This window comes from Biomphalaria glabrata, chromosome 7, assembly GCF_947242115.1.
Source record: "Biomphalaria glabrata chromosome 7, xgBioGlab47.1, whole genome shotgun sequence".
Lineage (NCBI taxonomy): Eukaryota > Metazoa > Mollusca > Gastropoda > Planorbidae > Biomphalaria > Biomphalaria glabrata.
Genome location: NC_074717.1, coordinates 41,175,755 through 41,200,896, shown reverse-complemented (window position 1 = coordinate 41,200,896; position 25,142 = coordinate 41,175,755). Strand labels below are relative to the sequence as shown.

General features: G+C 35.9%; 1 protein-coding gene across 1 annotated transcript; it reads left to right on the top strand.

Moving 5' to 3' along the window:
- The first annotated feature begins 4,821 nt into the window (after positions 1 to 4,821).
- Positions 4,822 to 22,799, top strand: LOC106061825 (NFX1-type zinc finger-containing protein 1-like). The gene is made up of 7 exons (XM_056035410.1): positions 4,822 to 4,997; positions 8,678 to 14,811; positions 16,840 to 16,922; positions 17,918 to 18,307; positions 19,201 to 19,302; positions 19,941 to 20,066; positions 21,887 to 22,799. The coding sequence occupies exons 2-7, from the start codon at positions 8,773 to 8,775 to the stop codon at positions 22,002 to 22,004; spliced, it is 6,858 nt and encodes a 2,285-aa protein (XP_055891385.1). The 5' UTR covers positions 4,822 to 4,997; positions 8,678 to 8,772; the 3' UTR covers positions 22,005 to 22,799.
- Positions 22,800 to 25,142: the final 2,343 nt, after the last annotated feature.

Below are 25,142 nucleotides of genomic sequence, written 5' to 3'. Positions count from 1 at the left end.
TCGCATTTTTACGGCTGGCTAAAATGTCGTGACTAAGAAGTGTACGCCTGTAGCATGCTCGAAATAAGTAAATACAGCTCCGGATTTACGATAGTTCATCTACCAAAGGCTTCATTCTCCACAAACTCAAAAAAATACACTTTTAAAAACTAAAACATGATTAGGCCCTATGAAATATTTTTGGAATAGGAAAGTGAGATTTAATTTACAAGAACTCGTATTTCTTTCTTCTAAAATAAAGCATGCTTTTATATATTATCATTGTTATTATTATCATTTATAAGGGGAGCTTTATTAACTCTTTCTCTCCGTAATTATTTTTCTACGCTTTGGAAGGCATTCTTCATTTTGCTCATTACTATTTCACTACCCTTGTTATGATTGGGCTTCAATAGCTTTGTTGTTTGTTATCAGAAAATGTTGTATTTAGAATAGAATTTAAGGGAAATGCATGCTCTTTTTTATATAGTTTAAAGTCAAGTTTAAAAAATTAAACATTAATTTAATTTAATGAGGTTAAAATCGACGATGGTATCGTCGATTAGGAGAGAAAGAGTTAAAGCTTTCGAAAACCTGTAGGGGCCGCCACAAAAATCCTGCCCCGGGGCCTTCACATACTTAAATCCGGCCTTGTGTGACCATTTTCCCATGTTGTCACCAGGGACGGACTGGGTATCAAAATCGGCCCGGGCATTACCATATAAACCGGCCCACAAATGAATGGCATATCATGGGCGTAGCCAGGATTTTTTCGGTAGTGGTGGGAGAACGATAACCACAAAACCCCTTTAGCTGTAGTTCGCTTAAGTTCGCTGCACTGGGGCATTAAGTAAAGTTTCCTTTTCAGACAATGAGGTCTGGGGCAAGTGATGATTTGAACAACCTTTCTCCAGGCTACGCCCATGTGTCATATTATAGGTGTAAGGTTAATTCTCTTCAAAATATATACTGTTTGATAACGCATCGAAAACTGGATGTATGCTTGGGTAGGATTACATAATGTATTTTATTTATACATGTATGTGTCTGAAAACTATAAACAATACAATAGCAGCCTTAATGAGTTTGAAACTTTTTGGTATTACTTATAGATTTCAGACGTTTCTTCAAAAATAAGACAGCTACGTCTTGCGCATTTCATGTGTCAATCTAGTCATGCATCTTGATCTGTGACTTAAAATATGCTAATTCATTGGTTTTCCTGTCTGACTCAAGCAACCCATTCCATTAAAAGATAAGAGAATGCAGAACGGTTAGAGGGGCACTTACAAGTACATTCTCAAAAAGGCGAATTGTATATGGATATATCATGATCATTTATTTAAAATAAAAATATTAATCTCCTTTCATTAAATATTGGATGTGACAGCGCTATAGGCCTATAAATTATTAAAATTATTAGGCTATAAGAATTTCCATCATTAATGAATCATACTATGCATACTAAGCATACGTTTTGCCATTAATTATAATGGTAAAAAAAATATTTAAATCTAGTTTGTTTGTTTTTTAATTAAACAATTATTATTTTTTTTTGTAAGCCTTAAGTGTAGTATTTTTAGATCTATGTTATTAAAAATAACAAAAAGAAATGTACTTTTTCTGTACTAATCTCAGAAAGAAGAACTCTATACCCATACGGAGTGTGAATAAGTTTGGGTGGTTTGCAATTTGGCGGCTGTGTGTGTGCTAAAGTTAATTTATATTAAGTATTGTTCAAGATCTTCTTCTTCCTCGTTCTCATTGTTATGTTGGAACGTTCAGATGACTAGACCAATATATGAGATGAACTGCGCAGTGGTTTCCAAATCAGGGAGCTCTCCATATAGTTTTCTTTCTATCGGGGTGTTTTGGGGCCAATGTCTTATACGTTCTTGAACAAGAGAACAGTTTTAAAGGACATGTCTCATTCTGTTGAGTCAGGTCTTGAGTTGTGAGATTAGACGTTGATCTTGTCGGGATAGTTTGTAATAAGCATAATTTTTCTTGTGATTTAGATGAGAGCTTGTCCATTTCTCATTTATTTTATTTATTATTTGTTTCTTCATTTCTTCTGGATAGAGTGCAATGTTTAATTGTGAGTTTGTTCTCCCACTCTTGGCAAGTGTGTCAGTCTTCTCATTTCCTTCTAGCTCTATATGTGCTAATATACATTGTATCCATTAACGAGCTATTTCTCGCCCCTATTTTTTTCTGCGTTATAGCCTGTCAATGTTTTCTAACTTAACCTCTCTCATCCCTCTTTTTCGTTAACTGACAATGGAACCATCAAAAGACGGGGAAGGGAAGGAGCAAAAACAAAAGGGATCGCCATCAAACGTCCATGCCGACCAGCAAGATGATTAGGCCAAACACAACCTCGAAGACATCAAAGCAGTGAAGTTCATGCCACTCGTGCATAGCAGAAAGTACGGTCTAACGTTTTGCAAATGATAATGCGTAGGCTACAGCGTATAGTGTATTTTTGTATATTCTTGTTGAATTTAAAAACAAAAAAAATTAAGTGTAATAATAATTTAAAAAAAAATTAATAATTAAACGTGATCGGGCATCTGTCTCGCTGCTGTCACAATTATTTTTTTAAAAGTTGTCTGCAATGAAAAAAAACATTTTCTTTGGTCGCGACCAGACCGGCCCATTTGGTACCGGCCCACCGGGCATTTGCCCGTTTGCCCATATAGCCAGTCCGCCCCTAGTTGTCACCCTGTGTGGTTTTCAACCCTCGCATTTACCAAGCGACGCCACTGAAAGACAGTGGCATTGTTGTGTTAACATGGAGAAGTGATATTTATTTAAGTAACACTTTTTTTTTTCATGATCACACACTGTCTAGATTTAGATATAGTGTCTCAACTTCGCACGAGAACATGTGTCGATCTTGGCCATTGCTCAACACGCCAATTGAACTGGACGCTAGGGGCAGCGGTTCTCAACCTTTTTAGCTAGTCGACCCCTTTTATAATTTCCAACTATGCAGCATCCCCCAATCGTAAAATTATTTTCGTTCATATGTTTAATTAATTATGCTTTTGCTAATATGATAACACTGTAATACTAATTACAATTAAATTACAAATAAGGAAATTTTATCTTTAAATTACAGTTATTTAGTTTTCTATGTCTTATTCACTCTTTTCCTTTTGCATACTTCTGTGAAAAAATTGAAAAGCATGGCGAACCACAATATTAGAATAGGATGAGCCTTTTTCTGTTTCACCAGATCAGGAATTCTCGGGACAGTCTTTAAGAGATCACAACGCAACTTTTTTTGTTTTTCTGTATTTACACTTTATAACTAACAGGCTGGATAACTCGTGTTTCCCGCAATTATATGAATGGACGAAGAAGTCGCTAATCGGGATTTGACCGGAAACAGTTGATCCAGATTTATGTAGGCCTAACTGACATTAAAAAGAGTTTTTTTTTTCTCTGCATCACTGTTAATGAGTTAAAAAAACACAACTTTTTGTCTTCGAAACATCTTCATCTATGACAGTGAATGGAGTTCTGACAAATACAAACGGTGATGTCTGGTAGATTTGGAAAGTTGGAGGAAATTTCTCGTCACAGGAGTCATACTCGAGCCAAGCGGGGTTTGCCTCTCAGCCATACATCTTACATTCGTCGGTAAATCACACATTAATTCCGATGACTTATAGTGACTCGTTCTGTACCAACCAAGTGCGATGGCTGACGAACCGGGTTCAAATCCTGGAGAAGACGGATTTTTGTAAATTTCGGGATCCTGAGTCCACTCAGCTCCAGTGGGTACCTGACATCTTTTGGAGAAAAGTAAAAGCGGTTGGTCGAAGTGCTGGCCAGCCTCGTTAGACAGAAGCAGAGGAACTGTATTTAATCTGCCCATTGGATCGCAAGGTCTGAATGGAAATTTCACTTTACTTTACTTTTATGTACCAAGAGTTGAAATCCAGACTAACAAATGAGCACATTTGGAGCACCATCTGTGCAGACACCACTTATATTTTTAAAAACAAAATTGTTAAAAATTTTTAATTTAGAAAAAAAAATGGAACAACTTTTTCTTATACATCATGTGCTGTTCAAGTCGTTTCAAGAAGTTGGCAAGAGAGAAACTCGTCTTTGAAATCGCCACCATCTGTATAACTTAACTTACCTCTAAAATTCCGGGTATCCTTGTGGGCAAAGCTCGGATGTTTGCAATCAATTATTGCGGCTTCATGGATTCGGCTTACTGAACTCTGTTTTGAATTTAAACTATTGAGGTAAGACCATAACTTTGAAAAAAATCGACCGACCTTTTCTATTCATCGCTTTCTTTTGTTTGAGATCAATTTTTATGTTAGAATCCATGATGAACATATTGCCTTCAATAGCGTGCAATGGTATATTGAATTCTAAACGAAATCGCTTATCAAGTGCGCCACGACGTATCCATGAAAGTAATATATAGCCTACGATTCCTCAAAAGCTTGCATTATGCATTTACTGACATTAATTTAAACTGTTAAAATTATTTATGATGCAAACATTAAAATGTATGAACATTCATATTTACTTTTTCGCAACATCTATCCTCGAATAATATTTTTTTTTTTTAAAGTAACTTCCGATGAAAAAAAAAAAAATACAATGTCAAGTATAACACGCTAGAATTGACAAAATAAGTCTTTATTTCGGATGGTCCAGGCGACCACTGGCAAATCGTCATTCGACCTCCAAAGGGGTCGCGACCAACAGGTTGAGAACCCCTGCCGCTAGCCTGTTCAATGAAGAAAATAGGTCATCTATATATAGAGACCATGTCATTTAGGGCAATAACACTTGCACGGTTGTCCTACCGCTACTATTAGGAGGCGGGAGGAGGAAGGAAGTTCCACTTTCAATTTTTAAGGTTTCCAGGAAATCAATGAACTGACTACACAGCACATTTTAAAATGAAAACGTTCCAGCCGGGATGCACAAAGCGAAGATAGATGTACAGGTTGTCACATGACGATCACGAGATAATCCGATCTGTAAGTTAAATCTATGAATTTTTTGTTTGAGGCATTGTCTGTAAATGTAACTTGTATTGGATCTTTAGAGTAAATATCTAGATCTAATAATATTAGATCTAGAATAATATAATAATTATAGTAGATCTAAATCATAATATAAAAAATAATAGACCTAGATCATAATAATAAAATTATAATAAAAGATCAGAAATCGATAATTTCACTTAAGTCTAGGTCTATATCAGACTCTAGATCTATATTATTGTACCAAATTTTAAAAAATGTTATTGCAATTAGATCTAGATCTAAAAAATTATAAAAATTAATATAATCTAGTCTTGGTGGAAAGAGATCCATGTTCTATACATTATTTTGTATCAGTCCGTTGTCATAGATCTAGATGATCTAGATCTATTGCAGTGCCTGATTTATGCAACACTCTAGGTTTCTGAAAATAATTTTTGGCACTGACATATAGATCTAGGACAAGTGGGTTTTTTTTTAGACGGTACGCACCGGTACGGCGTACCGGCACCTTTTTCAATGTGGGGAAAAAATATTTATTTTCTTGTATTTTAATGTTTATTATTTTTATTAGTAGTTAAAAGTTAGGCAATCCATCACCTATTTTATACAAAGCACAGTATAGGACATGTTTAGCAGGGCATAGGCACAGGCAGCCGTCTAGGGCCTTCGATTGGTAGGAGCCTCGCACAGGATTCGTAACAATAGGGAAACTTGTCTCAAAGTAATTGTTTGAGTATACTAGGTTTTTCTTTTAATCAATTACATAATTTAAGTGTTTTTTTTTCCTGTTTATTTTTTATTTTTATATTTCATAAAAAAAAAAATAGTAAAGTTTACCCTTTCAGACCATGCGGTCAATAGGGCAGATGATGTTAAGATCATTTGTTTCTTTGGCCCACGGTTAACGAGCAGGGTGTCATGTGGCCAACACAACGACCAACCGCCTTTACTTTTCCCAACTAGAGTTCGGTGGACTCAGGGGCGCCCTAAAAAAATCACGAAGCTCAAAATCCCAGTCTTCACTTAGATTCGAACCCTGGACCCCAGGTTCGGAAGCCAAGCACTTAAACACTCATCCACCACGCCCCCTCCTATTTCATTTGGTGACTTCGCCAAGGGCCTTCAACTATCTAAGGACGGCCCTGTATCTAGAATTACAAAGTGCCCTTTATCTCCAATGGCTTAGGCCACTTATCAAATCTATATCGGGTCCTGGTTGTTCTAATAGAATCAGTAGACGTCTAGAACTCTTATGTAATTTAGATCTTGATCTAGTATCTCAACTTTTATGAGACTCCTGGAAACTATATCTTGCTTCTTGTGGTGTCCGATCTGCTCCGCTTGCTGTGTTAAAAAAAGGCATGCTCTATTGACTTTCAAGTTACATTACAGATGTCGCTCATTATAGAAGAAATGTAATATTTCACTGAATCGTCAAATCTGTTGCATAATCAACCTAATTGCTACAAAAATCTCGTGGTCTTTTGGTAGATGTCTTGCTTGGGGTAATCGCAGTAGCCTTAATTAGAAGTATGTAACTCTATCACATAAGTCCGTGTCACGGTTGAGTTTCTGAGCTCCCCCTTCTTACCTTTTTTTCCCCTCCTGCTCCCTTTACTAACTCTCTCTCTCTCTCTCTCTCTCTCTCTCTCTACTAAGTAGACTACCGACCCTTTTTTAGTCTCAGTGCGGCTACAAGTGTTGAAAGACCTGTAACCAATTTATCTAATAATAGCCAGGTAGATACATAATAAGGTTTATTTTTACTTTCAAAATTGGGTTTGAATTCCTTGTATTTGGCTATTATGTCATCTATAAGATATGAAGATAATAGATGTGTTCTGTGTGTTTGTATGCAGAATAAATACTAAGTGCATTTATCTTCAAGTCTATACGCCCCGGGCTCTTCATGGTCAAGACCACATTATGCGCAAGTGATGACAGAATACGTGCCAATCCCTTATGGTGTGTTACTACTACAGTTGATGACAACAGAAGCTACAGGAACTCTTTTTTTTTAATTAACTTTTTTTTCCCTTAATAGGCCAAGGCCATTTAATGTGCACATCGAGGCCTACTGACAAGGTAGCAGATGGTGGACTTAAACATTTTAGATTGACGTGTCATTAAAGTTTGTGAGCTTTATGCTATGATAACATTCTTTTTCTCCATGCTATTTCTAATCTATATGTGAAGCAATGTTATCAAATTCTACCACAATTGAACACATTAGAATACATTAGACTCTATAGAGCTATATATAGAAATCTACAAAAATATTTTAAACTGATAGAAGCATGGTTCATTGCTAGTCAGTGATAGTCAATGATAATAACTGCGAACATTTCAAAATGAATTGAACAATTTTATTTAGTTTTCGATTAATTTATTTTTAAAATTCTATAGCAAATCTGTTTGAAATTATAGAAAATCGATGAGTTAAATATTGTCTGGCATCCAGAACTTTGATGAGTTTAATACACATTAGACCAGTGTTTCCCAAGCTTTTTCCTTAAAGGTACACTTCGCACATTCAGAGTATTTGGTGGAACACTTCTTTTTTTTTTTTTTTTTAGAGAGATTAATTCACGTGGTGGTCTACTGTTCAGTTATTCCAGTAGGTCGTGGTAACCTAATCAGGCCTAGCAGAACACTTTGGTTCTTCGGAACACAGTTTGGGATACACTGCATTCGATTATTAGATGCCATTTTAGTTGTTTTTAATACATCAGATGGGGCTCAATCTGGATATGTCTTAGTTTATTTGGAACAATATCACTCAGGAGCGGACTGGATGTCAAAATCGGCCCGGGCATTTATATACCATCCGACCCAGAGATAGTACATAATATATTTCTACATGTAGGTAGCTTGAATACTGAATGGTTAGGTATACGGATAATGTATTTCATAACTATTTAGTTTTACTAAATTAGAAAAGTATAACACTTGACATTCTAACATTCTTAAGGGGAACAAAAGTCAAGCTACCATATAGACCTACTTTTCATGTGAAGATCTCACATCAACGAACTAGTCTCTGTCACTTTGTTTCTGACTGTGTCCAAATGAATTACTCGTAGTACGCTATTACCCACAGCCATCACCATGAAATAGTCCAAGTGTCTTGTGTCATGATGCCAGATGCGTAGAGAGCAAAACGCTCACCCGGGGGTAAGGTACTTTATTGGCGCTTTCCCCAATTTTCCATGAACATCACATAGAAATATAAGCTGCGTGTGCCCCCCCCCTCCCAACCGAAGCATCGTGCCCCCCCTCTCATATGCATGATAACAAACAGCGCTAATAAAAATTAAACAGCCTTATAGTAGTGCTTATACAAAAAAAAAGCCTATTTTTAATTGTTTGTCTTTTTTTTTTGTTGTTGTTTGTAGCTGATGAAGGCCTCGTGGCCCGAACGTCCTTTGTATTACTTGGTCCCGCAAGGTCACATATATGCATGTTTGTATTTTCTATAAACCTTAAAAGAAACAGTGCTTATAAAAAAAAATTAAACAGCCTTATAACAAACAGTGCTAATACAAATAAAAAAGCGTTATAACAAACAGCGCTAATAAAAAAAATAAAGTCTTATAATAAACAGTAAACAGCCGGAACTTAAGCACCATAAAAACTATCAATATGTTTCTTCTTTTTTTTTTATTTCACAGATGACGATGATAACGAATGAACGTTTATTCATATTTGGATAACTACAAAATTAACTGTAAAATAGCAAGAATCTTGATAAAATATAATTAGCATCATGGCCACCAGAGGTTCTAGAGCCAGAAATTCGTCTGTCAGTTTCACCGAGCTATTAGATCAGTGGAATATGATTCAAAATGCGGACGATTTGGTAAATTCAATGGTCAATAATCTAGCAAAGTTAAGCCATTTTTTGGCTGAGAATGTTATCGATGAAAAATATTCACTCATTCTGGTGAAACTTTTTAGCCGTGCCTCTCAAACACGTAAAAGACGAATTGAATGTCTTGACATTTTGAGAATCATTGCCGAAAGTTTATTTTTAACAAGGCATTTAGGTGTGACCGTAACAAAAATCCAAGAAATGTTTGGTTTGGAGCAATGTCAAGGTTTCGTTAAGGACATGGCGAACATTTTAGAGATGATATTACATCAACTGCCAATGTATTCCTTCAAAGTCATTGTGGCTGCATCCTTGTTGAACTGCTTCTGTAGTAATTGCGACTCTTTCCCGGAAAAAGAGAACCTGATGAGCTTATTAGTATCTCTTATTCAACAAGGTAAACATCAGCATAGGAACTCTAACTCCAAGGAAAACACTATCTTTCATTGCCAGGACACAGACAGACCTCCGGAAAACTTTGTTGACCTTCCAGTTGTACCGACGGATATCGATTTGTTTTACAATGTAAAACCATTTGTGAGGAAAGCAATCTTGAAAGGTCCTTACCGAGATGTAGAACACTATTTAGACGTCCATTTCCGTTTGATGAGACTAGACTTTATAACGCCTTTGAAGAATGGGCTTACCGAACTTCGAACTCAGAGTGATTTCTCGCAGAAACTGCGCTGCTCGGAAGTGAGACTTTACCATAGTGTCTGCATAAAAAAAGCAGACGTGACCAATGGGTTGATCTTGATGTTTGACGTTAAAAAATGCAAGCACGTAGACTGGGAGCGGACTGATCGTCTGATGACTGGGTCTTTGCTTTGCCTGACGAAAGATGGCTTTCGGACTATTGTGTGCGCTACTGTGGTCAAGAGAGAACTTGAACAACTTAAAAAGGGAGTAGTTCAGGTGGCCGTCAAGAGTGGATTAGAACTATTGTTGGGTGTCACAAGTAGGGATCTATTTGTCATGGCGGAGTCGGTGAATTTTTATGATCCATATTATCATGTTCTGGAAGCATTAAAAAGTATGACAGATAGTTTTCCATTGCAGAATGTGATAATCTATTGTAAACCTGCATTAAAACCACCAGCCTATCTCCTGACATATAGTAGTTGCTCCAAGATACCATTGTATGATCTATCATGTATGATGCTGCACAAATGTGAAATCAAAGTTCCAATTCTAACAACCGTTAAATGGCCTAGTGTATCCAAAATGTGTCTAAACGAATCGCAAAGAGAAGCAGCCATTTTAGCGCTGACCAAAGAGGTTGCAGTCATCCAGGGCCCACCCGGTACTGGCAAAACTTACGTTGGTTTAAAAGTGGTGGAGACTTTGTTAAAGAACCAAAAGTGTAAAGGTCAAAACTCTGGAAGCCCTATTCTCGTAGTCTGTTTTACTAACCACGCACTCGATCAGTTCTTAGAAGGAATACTCAGGTTTTGTCCAAGAAGCATCACGCGGATTGGTGGTGGATGTAAATCTGAAAAACTGTATAAATCTGTATTGAGGAATCCAGCTAGCAGATATAATACAGTTTCTTTGAAAGCGATGGATATTTACAAACAAGAGATGGGCCAACTGCTGAAAAAAATTGATTCATTGGATAAAGAGATTCAGTCTGTTGACGTGCTGTACAAATTTATGCTTGTTGATCATTATAGTTTTTTCTTTCAGAACCATGACAGACAGTTAAGAAGTTGGTTGTGTGCTCCGAAGGGAACGATAGATCAGGAACTGCCTAAGCAAATACAAGCACATCTCACAAAACTGGTTCTTGGATGGCAATTCAGTGCATCAAATATAAAACTTCATAAAAAATTGGATGTATTTGAAAGATGTTCTTTATATTGCAATAAAATCAAAATTGTCAGAAGAAACATCAAAACTGAGATGGAGTTCGCCAAAAGAGATAAAGTGTTTCAAACAGAAAAGGAAATGAAACAATTACTATCACTTTCGTATTCTGACATTCTTCCTGATGATGTCATTGATCAATTTAGTTGTAGCTCGTTTTCCGAGCACGTAAGAAAGTATTGCATTAGTCCTTTTAAAACCTTCGAAATTCTTAATGAAAATAAAGTTATTCAGTTCTGGCTATTAGGTCAAGGTAGACTACTCATAGAACAATTAGAAGACATAGAACAATTGATCCAAGCAAACAATAATGGCAAAGACGAAATCAACCCTGTGGCTCAAGATCAGCTTAACTTCAGATCAAGTATATTTTACAAACCAGAAAACCCAGATTTTGAAAGTATCATGCGTAAAGTTGAATACCTGAAAATTGCAGCTAAAACTGATGATTTCCAAGATAAGCCAACTTTAAACTTTCCTGAAGTGATGCGAAAAATGTCCACGACTGAACCAATGACTGAAGAAGAAGAGAAAAAAGTCCATGATATGGCAGAGTTAACTTTAAAGCAACGTTATAGTCTGTACAAACTGTGGTTGAAGAGATACAGGGAACATCTGGGAGAAACCTGTGTAAAGAAAACAGAACAGTTCAAGCTGGATGTGAAGAAAGAAAGAGACACTGATAATGAACGTGCAGCGTCCAGTCTAAAACGTAGCCAGGTAATCGGCATGACCACAACAGGAGCAGCCAAATACAAAGACATTCTAGAGAAAGTTGGCTGCAACATTGTCATTGTGGAAGAAGCTGCAGAAGTTTTGGAATCTCACATCGTCACAGCTTTAAGTAAAAACTGCCAACATCTAATCTTAATAGGAGATCACCAACAGCTACGACCTAAACCAGCAACTTATGAATTGGAGAGAAACTTTGGTCTTGATGTCTCACTATTTGAAAGACTCATTCTGAATGAGATCCCACACGTGACTCTCAAAATACAGCACAGAATGAGGCCTGAGATTTCACAGATGGTAAAACTGATTTATCCAGAGCTGGAAGATCATCCTTCAGTGTGTCAATTCGAACACATCAGAGGGGTGTCAAAAGATGTGTTTTTTATCAATCATAATTACCATGAAGTGGGTAATTCAGATAATTTCAGCAAATCAAATGATCATGAAGCCAAGTACGTGGTGGCGTTGTGTGAGTATCTTACTAAACATGATTATTCGCCCTCACAAATTACCATAATAACAACTTATAAAGGTCAGGTCACACTTATTAGAAAATATATGAAAAATCTAAATCCCCAACCTCGAGTCTCAGCTGTTGATGATTTCCAAGGGGAGGAAAATGAGATCATCATTTTATCTCTAGTGAGGAGCAACAAAGAAAATATCGCTGGATTTGTCAAAATCGATAACAGAGTTTGTGTGGCGTTTTCTCGAGCCAAGAAAGGTCTTTTTGTGATCGGGAATTTCAGTGTGTTTTTAGCGTCCAAGAGCAATCTCTGGCATGACATTGTTGAGATTGCCAAGAAAGACAACTTCTTTGGACAAGGATTACCAGTGCAGTGCAGCAGTCACCCTGAGAATATTGCAATCATTAAGACTGCAGATGGTTTTAAAAGTCGTGATGGGGGAGGATGTGGACTTCCGTGTAATTTTCTATTGAAATGCGGACATCAATGTCAACTGAAGTGTCATGGGCATGATTTGAAACACGAAAGGTACAAGTGTACAGTGCCGTGCACAAAAACATGTGAAGAAGGGCATCAGTGCACTCTGAAATGTCATGAAAAGTGCTTATGTAAACAGTTGGTCACGAAAACATTGCCTATATGTGGTCATGTCAATCTGTTGCCCTGCCACGTGTGGCTTGAAGATGCTATTTGTTCAGCACGTTGTGGCGAAGTGCTAGCGTGTGGACATGAGTGTACATATACGTGTAGGAAGTGTACAAAATTGAAAAGACATGGAGAATGTAAAGAAATTGTGGAGTATGTATTCACGTCCTGTGGACATGAAGCTCTGGTATCTTGCTCCAAATCCAAGTTGGATATTCGGTGCGAAATGATGTGCCTGAAGAAGCTGAACTGTGGGCACGACCAACTAATGCCTTGTCATTTAGCTACAAAAGATGCTAAGTGTTCAAGTGGATGTTCAGAGCAGCTACCTTGTGGACATCTGTGTACTGGTCAGTGCATAGACTGTGTAATGAACAGAAAACACAAAGATTGCCCAGTGCCCATTGACTATGTTTTCCCGTCATGTGGGCATGTCAAAAATATGCCTTGTTTTTTGTCGCAGACCACAGTAAAATGCCAAGTTCTGTGTCCAGCCAAACTGAGCTGCGGACACCACCAGCAGATACCGTGTCACGTAGATCCAGAAAATGCGAAGTGCACGGAAAAATGTTCAGCAACTTTGACCTGTGGACACACCTGCACTGGTCAATGTACTGATTGCGTGACCAGTAACAGACACAAAGAATGCCGTCTTCTTGTAGAGTATACCTATCAGCAATGTGGACATAAAAAACAGGTCCAATGTTTCCAGTCATCAACAAGCTTAGACTGTCCATTTCCATGCAAAACACGATTAAAATGCGGCCATACCTGCACGGGAAAATGTCATGACTGTGTTTCTAATAAAAAACACAAAGATTGTACTGTTCCTGTAAACTACATGCATACAAAATGCGGACATTCGGGTAAAGTTCAATGTTATCAATCAACAACCAACTTAGACTGCAAACAACCATGTCCATCTAAACTGAAGTGTGGCCATCAATGCAAAGGAACATGTTCTGATTGTCTCTATGGACTTGTCCACAAAGCCTGTCAGGAGACTTGCAATCTACCTTTACCTTGTGGACATAAATGTGAAGGCCATTGTTCAACCCCATGTCTCCCCTGTAAAAAACCTTGCCAGTTCAAATGCAGACACAGGTCATGTGACACGAAATCTAAACTGAGTTTCTGCGGTCAGCCGTGTCAAACGTGTGATGCAAAGTGCATGCAAAAATGTAAACATTTCGTCAACTTACGACTATGCTCAGAAGCGTGGGATAAAGACACCTGCTCCGAACGATGCACTAAACAATTAAAAGTTTACATCCCTGGAAATAATGGAACTGGAGGGAAGTTTTGCTCCCATCCCTGTAGCGGACTTTGTGGAGAGATGTGCGTCTGTTCCATTTGCGAGAGCATACAACCAATCAGAAATCTAAAGAGTGCTGCTCCTCACAAAAAAGAAAATACAAGTTCTGCTAATGTACAGACCAATACCTCATCTAGAAACCTCATTCTGAAGTTGCCATTGTGTGGGCATGCATTCTATCTCAGCGAGCTCGATCAGTATGTGGCTCACCATAATCTCTCTTCTAGTGGTCGATACATCTATTGTCCAGTTTGTCCCAAGCCAATACTTAATTGTCTGCGCTATGACCAAATAAACTGGCAAAGGCGGAAACAGAGAGAACAAGACGAAAAAGATCTCATTCAAAGAAATATCATAACATTGGAACAAAAAAGTCTCATTGAAAAATGTAAACACTTTCTCGCCAAATTTGAAGATATTAAGCTCTTTAAATACCACAAAGAAATTACTCCTGAATTCAATACCAGGACAGAATTTCTCAACCATAGTTTAAAAGTTAAATTTATTTACATCGTGTGTCTTATGAAATTTGCAGACAGTGATACCGAAGATCTAAGCAGCAGATCTGATTTGATTCAAGTTATTGATCGATCTGCTTGGTTTACCAAACAGCTGGAGCAAGAGCTTAGGCAGGAGATACTGAGACGACTTAATCTGTACGTCTTAGCTGCACTAACAAAATATTGCTCTGATCAAGATTTCGGAGATATCAAGTGTCGATGGGTTAAACTGAAAGAAGACTACAGCGCCACTCCAGTACGAGCTGATGTTCAGGCAGAATCCCATCAAGTGATTGTATCTCTTTTGAATGAGTTGGATAATGTTTTAGAACAGCATCCGTCTGACTATCTGCAGATCAAAAATAACTACGTAGACGTAGTCAACATTTTAACCTCCAACCAAGAAAATGTAAGTCACATCTAGAAATTTTAAACCTAGATCTAGGTTGATCCAGTGGCGTAACTAGGAATTTGCCATCATTTGGGGGCCCCTGCATTTGGACATTCGACATTATGACATGAGATAATGGCTTAATATTTAATTTTTTTTTTAAATTTCGAACACTCAAATTTATGTAGACGCCTTGCGGGATTCTCAAATTCTCCCCCACCCTAGCTATGCCACTGGGTTAATCATTGACTTAAAGATCATGCTCTAGATATAGATCTAGGAATCTAGATCTACGTCTGTACTGGACAGTATTTAAGTGGAGACCCTCTCTTTCAAATAATTATATGCGTTTATAAAATGCACTTAATAATATTGTTTCTAATTTTAAGAATCATATTTTCAAAGAAAGAAATGTAGATCTTGACTAAAAATAGAGAACCAGTAAATTTATAATCTTTTTTTTTTCATAATTAAATAGAAATATCTAGATATTTATTATTTAATTTTTCGTTTGTGAAGGCAAGAGGTTTTCTAAAGGTAAGATCCTGGGTAGCAACAAATTTGCAATGCCGTTAATTCGATACATCGTAGAGACTTGATGTATCCCCATATCGTCTATCCATATATGGATAGGCCCAGGTCTGCCTTTAAACAATGTTGGAAATACAGTCAGCATCTAGATGTGATTTGGCATTCTTTCCCGATGTGAATTTAAGTCTCCTGGGCAGTTGGATAAGAGGGATAATAAGGGTAGTGTTACTTTTAATGTCAAGAAGAGTTAGTCGCCTTTAGTACATTTTTTAAGTCTGTTGACTGAGTTCAATAGCCACTTTCTCCTAGTCTTCGGGCTGACCAGTGTACATTACTTTGAACTAAATCTAAGTAATGTTGATATAATTCTTTTTGTTGTTGTGCTCTGACATTCTTACTCAAGAGGAGTGTGTCACTGTAGGCTAATGGAAATGTGTTGTTCTATAATTAGTATAATGAGCTAATTTAAGATAAATTATATAGATCTGTCTACTATGTCACAGTAATAAGTCTCTAGTTAGAAATATTTCCACTCCTGTCCTGTATTGAATTTCTTTTTTTATTTATACTTCAAGACCAGATTAGGGTTGAGTAATATTTAAAAGACAAACATTTGTTTTGAAACAAGACGCAGTAGACTGAGTAGTGTGATGACGGTCATTTGATTGTTATGACCTACTAATTTGATTTTTTATTTTATTTTGTTGGCCTATAAGAATTGCTTGTAAATAAACTCTTTATTATTAGGCTATTTGTAACTGAAGCTTAATTATTATTATTTGTATATCTCAGTAAGTTATATATCTAATAGCCTACCCTAGGTAATTTAATTTGGGACCACGAAGTACCACTGGTCTAACTTGTCGAAAAATCTAGCCCCACCTGCACTTCTCCAAATCTGGCCCTGCATTTAGATCTAGATACATTAATTAGATCTCTAAATATAGATGTAGTTCAATCTCTGTTTTTCTACACCATGAATATTATAATTATAAAAGAAAAAAAAAGAATAAAGTTTCTCTTTCAGACCCTGCGATCTATGGGGCAGATGATGTTACAAGGTCATCTGTTTCTATGGCCAACTGTTAACGAGCAGGGTGTCATGTGGCCAGCACAACGACCAACTGCCTTTACTTCCCCCAACTAAAGTCAGGTACTCATTAGAGTTGGGTAGACTCTGGGGCGCCCTAAAAATCACGAAATTTAAAATTCCAGTCTTCACTGAGATTCGAATCCAGGGCCCCAGGTTATGAAGCCAAATGCTTATAATAACCACTTAGCCACCACACCCACATAATCATAAACATTATATTATTACCATCTTCATCCTGTTAATCTAGAGATCTAGATTTTTTTTGTCAGTGATTCTTTACTTCTTCAGGCTTTGTTGATTGAGAAAACCAGATTTGCTGAACATTATAAATCTAGACACTATATGTAGAATAGATCCAGTTGCTAGATCTAGATATGTAAATCTTTACAATTACCTCAATCTGTTTACTTAACTCTCCACAGATTCTGTCAGATGTGGTGTGTCCTAGCACTTTAGAGTCTGATGCTTCAACGTCTCCATTATTAGGCCTGGACAGCTACTTTAGGTATTTTTTCTTGTTTTGTTCTTAAATTAAAAGTTGTTTTTACATAGATCTAGAGTCTAGATATATCTCATACATGATCACTTCACTTTAGCATTGTCAGGTATTTGCCATGTTCACATAAAGTTTTAACATTTCTACTTGGTATGGGAATTTGAAAGATAAAATAAACTTAATAAACTCCAAAATGCTTCTAGTAACATCACTGGCAACAACAAAATCATTTAGACTTGTATTGAAGAAAAATATTGTTAAGAAAACTATAAAGATTTGAAACTTAACAAAAATTCTTAGGACCAGGATTTTAACTTTTTGTCATCACACAGGAGATACAAGACACCAATCACAAAGACAGACACAATAATAAAGATTCCCTTAGCAATTGAATCATTTCATTAAATCCAATTTTCTGATGTCTACCTAAAAGTAATGTGTAAAACTGTTTTATGAACATACATATTGTGTACTGTCATGAGTAAGTTAAGTTTCCCTTTCAGACTTTACGATCTTTAGGGCAGGTGATGTAAAATTCAACTGTTTCTATGGCAAATGTTTAACGAGGTTGTCATGTGACCAGCACAAATACTACCGCTTTTACTTTCCCCAACTAATGTCAGGACCCATCAGAGTTAGGTGGACTAAGCGACGGCCTAAAAATCCAGAAATTCAAAATCTTAACCTTGACTGAGATTCAAACCGAAAACCCCTTGGTTTGGAAGCCAATCACTCAACCATTCTGCCCACCATGCCCTTTATCTGCTATCATAGGCCTCGCTAAATCCATTTGCTCTTAAATTGTATTGTTATATATATGTGTAATGCACAATTGCAAAATGGCCTCAAGAAAAATTATTTTTATTATTATTATTTAGCAAAATATAAATTAAATGAAAATTTTTCTGCTAATTTTATTTAGAAATTTAATTTTATATGTTTGTTATATACATGTTCAAAAAAATTAAATGCATTATTTAGATGTGCTTTTCTATCAACGACAGGAGTACAAATAAAGAAACAAAATGTGAAACTGTTAAATATGACTCAAATCAAAATAAATCTAGTTTGCATGGAGCTAGAGCAGATATTTTACATGGAGCTAGAGCAGATATTTCTAGAAAAGAGGCAGGTCAAAGTAAGACAAGATGTAGTTTAAAGGGTACTCAAGCAGACATTGTGAGGAACAGGACATGTCTAAGTAAGACTAGTTTGAAAGGAACTAAGGTGGACATGATCGCGAGGAACAGCTCTAGTCTAAGTAGCTCTAGCTTGAAAGGAAACATTACCAAAAATAGTCCAAGTCAAAGTATGTCTAGTTTTCGCAATGCTAAAGGAAATATTACTGAGCACAACTTAAATAAAAAGAGCCAAGTAAACAAATTTAAACCCAGGCAAGTAAAGTATTTGTTAAGTGAAGCACTATTAATATTTAGTACATTTACTTTAAATGTTTCTCTAAAAATGAATGATCTTATTAGAAATAGCTTTATGTATAGGTGTAGTCAAAATTGATCCTTTAAAACAAGCAGTGGTCACCACCTCAGCCAGCGCCCCATAGAATTTCTATATATCATTAGTTAAATAGGCATGTATTTTAACCATGACTTTTTATAGCCTACAATATAGGGGCTCAGTTTTGAACATTGTTATGAGTTTGCAGCAAGAGTGACAAGTTTTTTCCTAACAGTGGTGGCCTTTGGGTGTGGCGTACCAGGGTATTGACCCATATAAGAAAATTCTTTTGTCACCATCAGCACATCATACAAATATGAGGCGGCTCTGCCATGCATTCTAATGTACCCCATCCATACACTATAGACTAAAATACAGTGTAGTGGCTGTATTTGAAAACAGTTCTCCTAAACAAAGAGTTGTCACTTTATGTTTGAAGCCTATCCTGTATCTATACCAAATACCATGAAAGCTCTTAGCATGATATTTTGGGTTATATTTAGGCTTAAGCTTCGCATATGACCCTCACCCGTACAGTTAAGCTGACTCTGTTCCGGAGCACGCTTTTTCTTGCTTTTAATTTCTAATTCTGAATTATTTTTTTTCTCGAAAAATTGCTCGCAGTAAGCAACAGTCTTGTCCCAGCCTCAGGTTTAATTACTAATCACATTTAATACAGTCACTTTTTTGCTTATACTTAGATTGATAATACAGTCACTCTTGTTTTTATATGTAGATTGATTCATTTGTATTTATTTGGATACAATTCTCTTATCGTAATTTATTTTTTAAAAGCCATATTTCCTCTAAAACAAATTTATTTTTCTATTAGTTGTGCTAAAGCTGAAACATGTTTGCAAGAAACAATACCAACAAGAAGGAGACGGCCTACATCTACTGATGACACTATCAAAAAAGATATTGTTAAAGTAAGGTAAGAGACCGCACTTTTAAAGTCTATCTTATGAGTGGTTTTTTAATGTTTTAGATGTTTCTTCAAAAATAAAGATTATTATGTCCTAGCCCAAACCTTCTGTAGGAAACACATACAGGATGTAGGGAACAGCATACAGGTTGTAGGAAACAGCATACAGGATTCAAATCTGCCAGGGCCCAATTGGAGCAGTCATACAAATAGGCCTAAGGCCAGCCCTAATCAAACAACTAGGCAGTAGTTTGTTAGGGGGAATTTCTGTTTTACAGAAATTATCTGATGCTCCATGTTTGAAAATGGGTTCTTATTTTTATTTTTACCTTTCCTTGATGAAACTAGCATCTGTGGGGATAATGGGATTTAAAAAAAAAACTGTGACCTAGCACAGAACATAGACAAATACGGAGTTAGGAAAAGTTAATAGTCTGTGTAGATTTAATGCTTTGTGGGAACTTCCTTTATATTCATTTCTTTATAAGTACTCAGTGTACAGCTAATTATAGCCTGTACATTATTGAGCTATTTTTCTACTTCATATTATAGACAGTTTTTACACTAAAATACAACAACATTAGACTAACATGTATACAGTTATGGAAATATTGTAATAAAAAATTAAGATTGCAACTATTTTATAGCAAGACTACTAAAAGCCAAACAGTGGCAAAAGAAGCAAAACCTAAAATCAAGTCTCAGCTTAGAACTATGACTGCACAATCAACTCACACCAGTGAACAAGATCCACTTCCACTAGCGAAAAGAAGGTAAACTTTAAGTTATTTGAATTGAGACAGTTCTGTGCACTTTGCTTTAAAATGTTACTTTTAATTCATTCCTTAAGCTTGCGTCTACTCACTCTGTCTCTCTGTCTGGTAAACATTTGATCACATTATTTCTAGCCACTTAGTATGCACAATTATTCATTGTTCCTAATACAACATATGAGTCAATCAAAAAATTAACCAATTGGTTAATTAAATAGTTGTAATTAACTAGTTTTATTTGTTATTGGAAAGGGAAATAAATTTCACAGTATTAAGATATGTGACTGGGAACATTAGGTTATCTTCCCCCTAGATAAGCGTTGTTGTTTTTTAAAAGCATTGTTTATATTTTGCTTGTTCTTTTGAGCAAAAAAAATCACACTGCAGAACAAAGAAATCTCTTCAGAAAGATAGGAGTGTGGTCCCCTTGGCTGCTTTGAAATCATATAAATATGTAATCTGTTCAATAAACTTTGGTTGAACTATTTACTTTGGTTTTTAGCCATTTTAATCTCTTTTCTCTAAACCTAGTTCATCTACACACATGTGAACTTTTCAATTGCAATTCAGCATATGATTTAGTGGATACCCAAGCAGATAAAATGTTATTTAACCTTGGTTAGGCCAATAATAGAATATGCATCCTCTGTTTGGGACCCCTCAACTCAAGAAAACATTAAGAAACTGGAACAGACACAAAATAGAGCAGTGAGATTCATAACAAACAAATATTCACATTTGATTAGAGTAACACCTTTAGTAAAATCACTAAATTTAGAAAGCCTTCAGGACAAACGGCTCAAAAGTAAAGTAGCAATCATACATAAAACACTGAACCATAATCTTCAAATACAAAAACAATATTTAATAAAATACTCTGAAAGACACAAAGATAAAGGCACATTCCTCGTCCCATTTGCTTGGACAAATTTGTACAAATACTCCTTCTTCCCTAGTGCTATTAGAGCATGGAATGGGTTGCCTGAGCTAGCCAGGAAAACCAGTGACTTGGCAGAATTTAAGTCATTGGTTAATATGCATGACTAAATGCATGACGCGTAGGACGTAATCATCTTCTTTTTTTAATTAACGTCTGTATTATATAAGATAAGATAATAGATAAATAAGAATAAGAACAGATAATGATTACTCATAGCCTGACAGATGCAGTGTACAAGACACAGTTAACTTTTGTTTTAAAAATCTGAGTAGGAAATTTAGAAAACTAACTTGTACAGAAAACCAATGACCTAGATAAGGTTGTTCCTTTAGAGTCTACTTCCTAATCCTAACCTCCTGTAGGATGACAGGGCAGCAGGGCATGCCTTAGGATTAGGCAAACTTGGCAGCATTCCACACAACCAGGCAGCCATTGTATTACCCATTAAATATTTAGTTTTAAACTCAGTTGATCTTCTTTCTGTACAACTGTTATGTGACTGTTTAGACGCGACTTGAAAGTTTAGATTTCATGCTAAGAGCATTTATCCTATGAATCTATTTTCTGAATTTTCTCTCATATTTTATATTATATATTTAATGTTATTATGTTATATTATCATCGCTACGATATTTAAAATGATCCTTCCCAAACTGTCCACCCTCTTCTTCAGTTTATTTCTCAGTCAGTGCTTATCATGCCACTGAGTGCTATAGGTTCTTATCTTATTCGGAACTTGTTTTCTTATTCTCTTATTCAAATTCTGAATAATTTTTATTTCTCACAAAATTGCTTGCAGTAAGCATCAGTCTTATTATAAAATACAAACATTACTTCAAATACCTGATTGTTTATTTTCAATATTTTTTTTTTATTTTAGTAAACAAAGAAAAAGGAAGCCTGCTGATGACAAGAAGAAAAAGGTTCAGCTTAGTGGGAAAGTTCACTCTTCATCTAAGCCAAGCTGTGAACAGAACATTACCTTACAAGAAAAATAGATCTAACTGACATGATTTTGTTGAAGAACATGTTGACAAAAAAAATGTGTAATTGGACTGCAAGGTATTCAAACTGCAAGATATTAATGTATTGATATAATCTTATGTTAATTTTATGATTGTTTTGTGTAAAAAAAACAAAATGATAATATTTTTTTATTTCTTTACAAGTAATTTAAAATGTGAACAAGAAACATGGCACATTTAAGACTCTGTTATTCAGGAGTCAATATTTCCTGATAAATACAAAAATATTTATTTTATGATGTGTTAATCAGTTATAATAATGTGTTACCTTTTCTCCATTTTCACTCTCTAGAAGAGAGCTTAATTGGTCATGTTATTCATTAACAGTATATTTAGTATAGATTATTATTTATATCATTTATCCTCTGTGCACAGTAAACATTACAATCACAATATACATTACAATGTGTGTGTGTTTCTTTTTTATTTCTGACATTTTATTTGAATATTCTTTTGATATGGAAACATAAATTGAGATTTTTTATTAATGATATAATATCAGTGTACCTTATATTTATGTAAAGATAGTATTAGTTCTTATTAACATCACATAAATTTGGGATATACTGTCCTTAACATTTTAATAATTTTTATGCAATTTATATTTTTTTAATGCATATTTGTTTTATATATTAAAGTTAGATCATATTTTTTTCCTAACTATAATTTATTGCAACAAAACAATGTTCTTACAAAAATTATTGTTTTAAGAAATGTGTGTGAAATTAAAGAAAAATTTGTTATTTTCTAAATAAATCTGGAAATATCTCAGTATTGTTTTAATTCTCATATTTTGGTAAACGTTTTAACACATTACAAAGGTATTTCCTCACACTGTCTGCCTGGTCAAAAGTTTGTACACGTTATTTCTCCCACACCCAATCTCGGATCAAGCTGAAATTTGGTACAATTATTTTTTTTACCTGACAACACAAGAATCAATCTAAAAAATTAAACAATTAAAATAATTGTTAACTAGTGTTAATTTTTTTTTGTATTGAACAAGGAAAAGACATTGCTTCTTGACTGATGTGATATTCGTTGAATAAGCCACCTTTGTACTTTGTATGTGGCTGCTTTAAAGTTTGAAGCTAACAATAGATAACTATAAAGCCTTCTATTTTCTCAGTGGTTATTGGGTTGGTTTGAGCAGGCTTTAGTATGCTTGAGCTCTCTAATTCGAATTCAGATCTTTAAGCTTTTCGTTTATGAACACATTTACTAAAGATATATCATTCTTTCGTTCCCCCAACACCCCATTTTCCAAAACGGTCTAGACAAGTGATAGGAGATAGCCCCGCTTGATAAAAAATGTTTCTCATGGCACAGATTTATTATTGCTGGTACAGATCTTGTTCAATTTTGTTTACATAACTAATCCAAACTAATTGATACAACTAGTATATACAGATATTCAAGTGTTAACCTAGTTTTGATAAGTTTATAAGTTTGAATCAGTTTAGTCATTGGTTTTGCTCCCAGATTGAGGCACTGTGATTTTCTATTTTTAATTTCACTAATTTAATTTTTATTCACTAATAAGATGACATATTGTACATTATGTGACATATTGTTGTAACTCTAAGGCAATCACTCAACGAGAGGTATGAGGTAGCAATAAACGATGTATTTATTAGAAGCTATCAACAAATAGTTAGACTTGGACTTCCGCTATCAAGTCACAGGGAGTAATGTCATAAGTTCTAAGAGTCCTACTTAATACTAGAACAGACCACCCACACACTTCCCAGTGTCGCTCCAGGTCTTCCAAACAGTTCACTGATATCACACAGCACAGCACTTAGCCCCAGACTGTTCAGACTCTCATAACTTCAGCGGGATCTACAACAGTGCTTCCTCCTAGTATAAACATATATATGTTTAATGGTACTTGTGTTGAATGGCGCTCTGATGCGCACCATCAGTGTGGCTCGGGAGGGGAGTTATCTTATCTTATATAATACAGACGTTACTTCAAAAAAGAAGATGATTATGTCCAACGCGTCATGCATTTAGTCATGCATATTAACCAATGACTTAAATTCTGCCAAGTCACTGGTTTTCCTGGCTAGTTTAGGCAACCCATTCCATGTTCTAATAGCACTAGGGAAGAAGGAGCATGTGTACAAATTTGTCCTAGCATATGGGACGAGGAATGTGCCTTTATCTTTGTGTCTTTCTGAGTATTTAATTAAATTGATTATGGTTCAGTGTTTTATGTATAATTGCTACTTTACTTTTGAGTCTTCTGTCTTAAATGCTTTCTAAATTTTGTGATTTTACTAAAGGTATTACTCTAGTCAAATGTGAATATTCGTTTGTTATGAATCTCGCTGCTCAATTTTGTGTCTGTTCCAGTTTCCAGTAAAGATCGCTCATTTTGTCATGTTTCCTCAACAAATTATCCAACCGAGCGAGGCTCGGTCACCTGGTACTTGTAATTGAACAACTAACATCTAATCAAATAAGTATTTTAATTTACTGCTGTAAGCCTATTGACGTAAGCTGTGTTTTACCAAGCAGTGGTTCTCTCAACCCTTCTATATCAGATTGGTCTAATTACGGCCCGCTGGCCACATGCGGCCCGACGGAGTGTTTTATGCGGCCCGCGGACACCTACAGAAATCAGGTGTACCCACAGATTATATGTGCCAGGATTTCGGTCTTATTGTAAGGCTAAACTCTTGACAAGCATCTGCCAAAGCATTCACAAGCCTCTGCAATCCTTCTTGTGTGTGAGATACGAGTGTCGCATCATCAGCGAACAGCAGTTCCCTAATCAAAATACGCTGTCTCTTCGTTTTGGCTTTAAGGCGTGCCAGGTTAAATAGCTTTCCATCGGATCTGTTGTGGATATATACTTCATCTTCCATGGATTTCAAGCGCTGGTGAGTACAACTGAAAGAAGATGCTGAATAGTGTTGGAGCCAGAACACATCCTTGTTTTACTCCGCTCTTGGTGGAGAATAGTCTAGAGGTGGAACTGTCAAACTGTACGGTGCCCTGCATGTTTTCATGAAAAGCTGGCACTAGTTTCCGTAGCTTGTTTAGACAGCCAATTCTCTCTAATACGGCAAACAAGCCGGTTCTGCTGACAAGGTCAAACGCCTT

Coding starts and splice junctions, on each gene's coding strand:
- LOC106061825 (XM_056035410.1), top strand. CDS start 8,773: ATGGCCACCAGAGGTTCTAGAGCCAGAAATTCGTCTGTCAGTTTCACC. Junction 18,308..19,200: donor GTAAACAAATTTAAACCCAG/GCAAGTAAAGTA, acceptor TTTTTCTATTAG/TTGTGCTAAAGCTGAAACAT. Junction 20,067..21,886: donor CTTCCACTAGCGAAAAGAAG/GTAAACTTTAAG, acceptor TTTTTATTTTAG/TAAACAAAGAAAAAGGAAGC.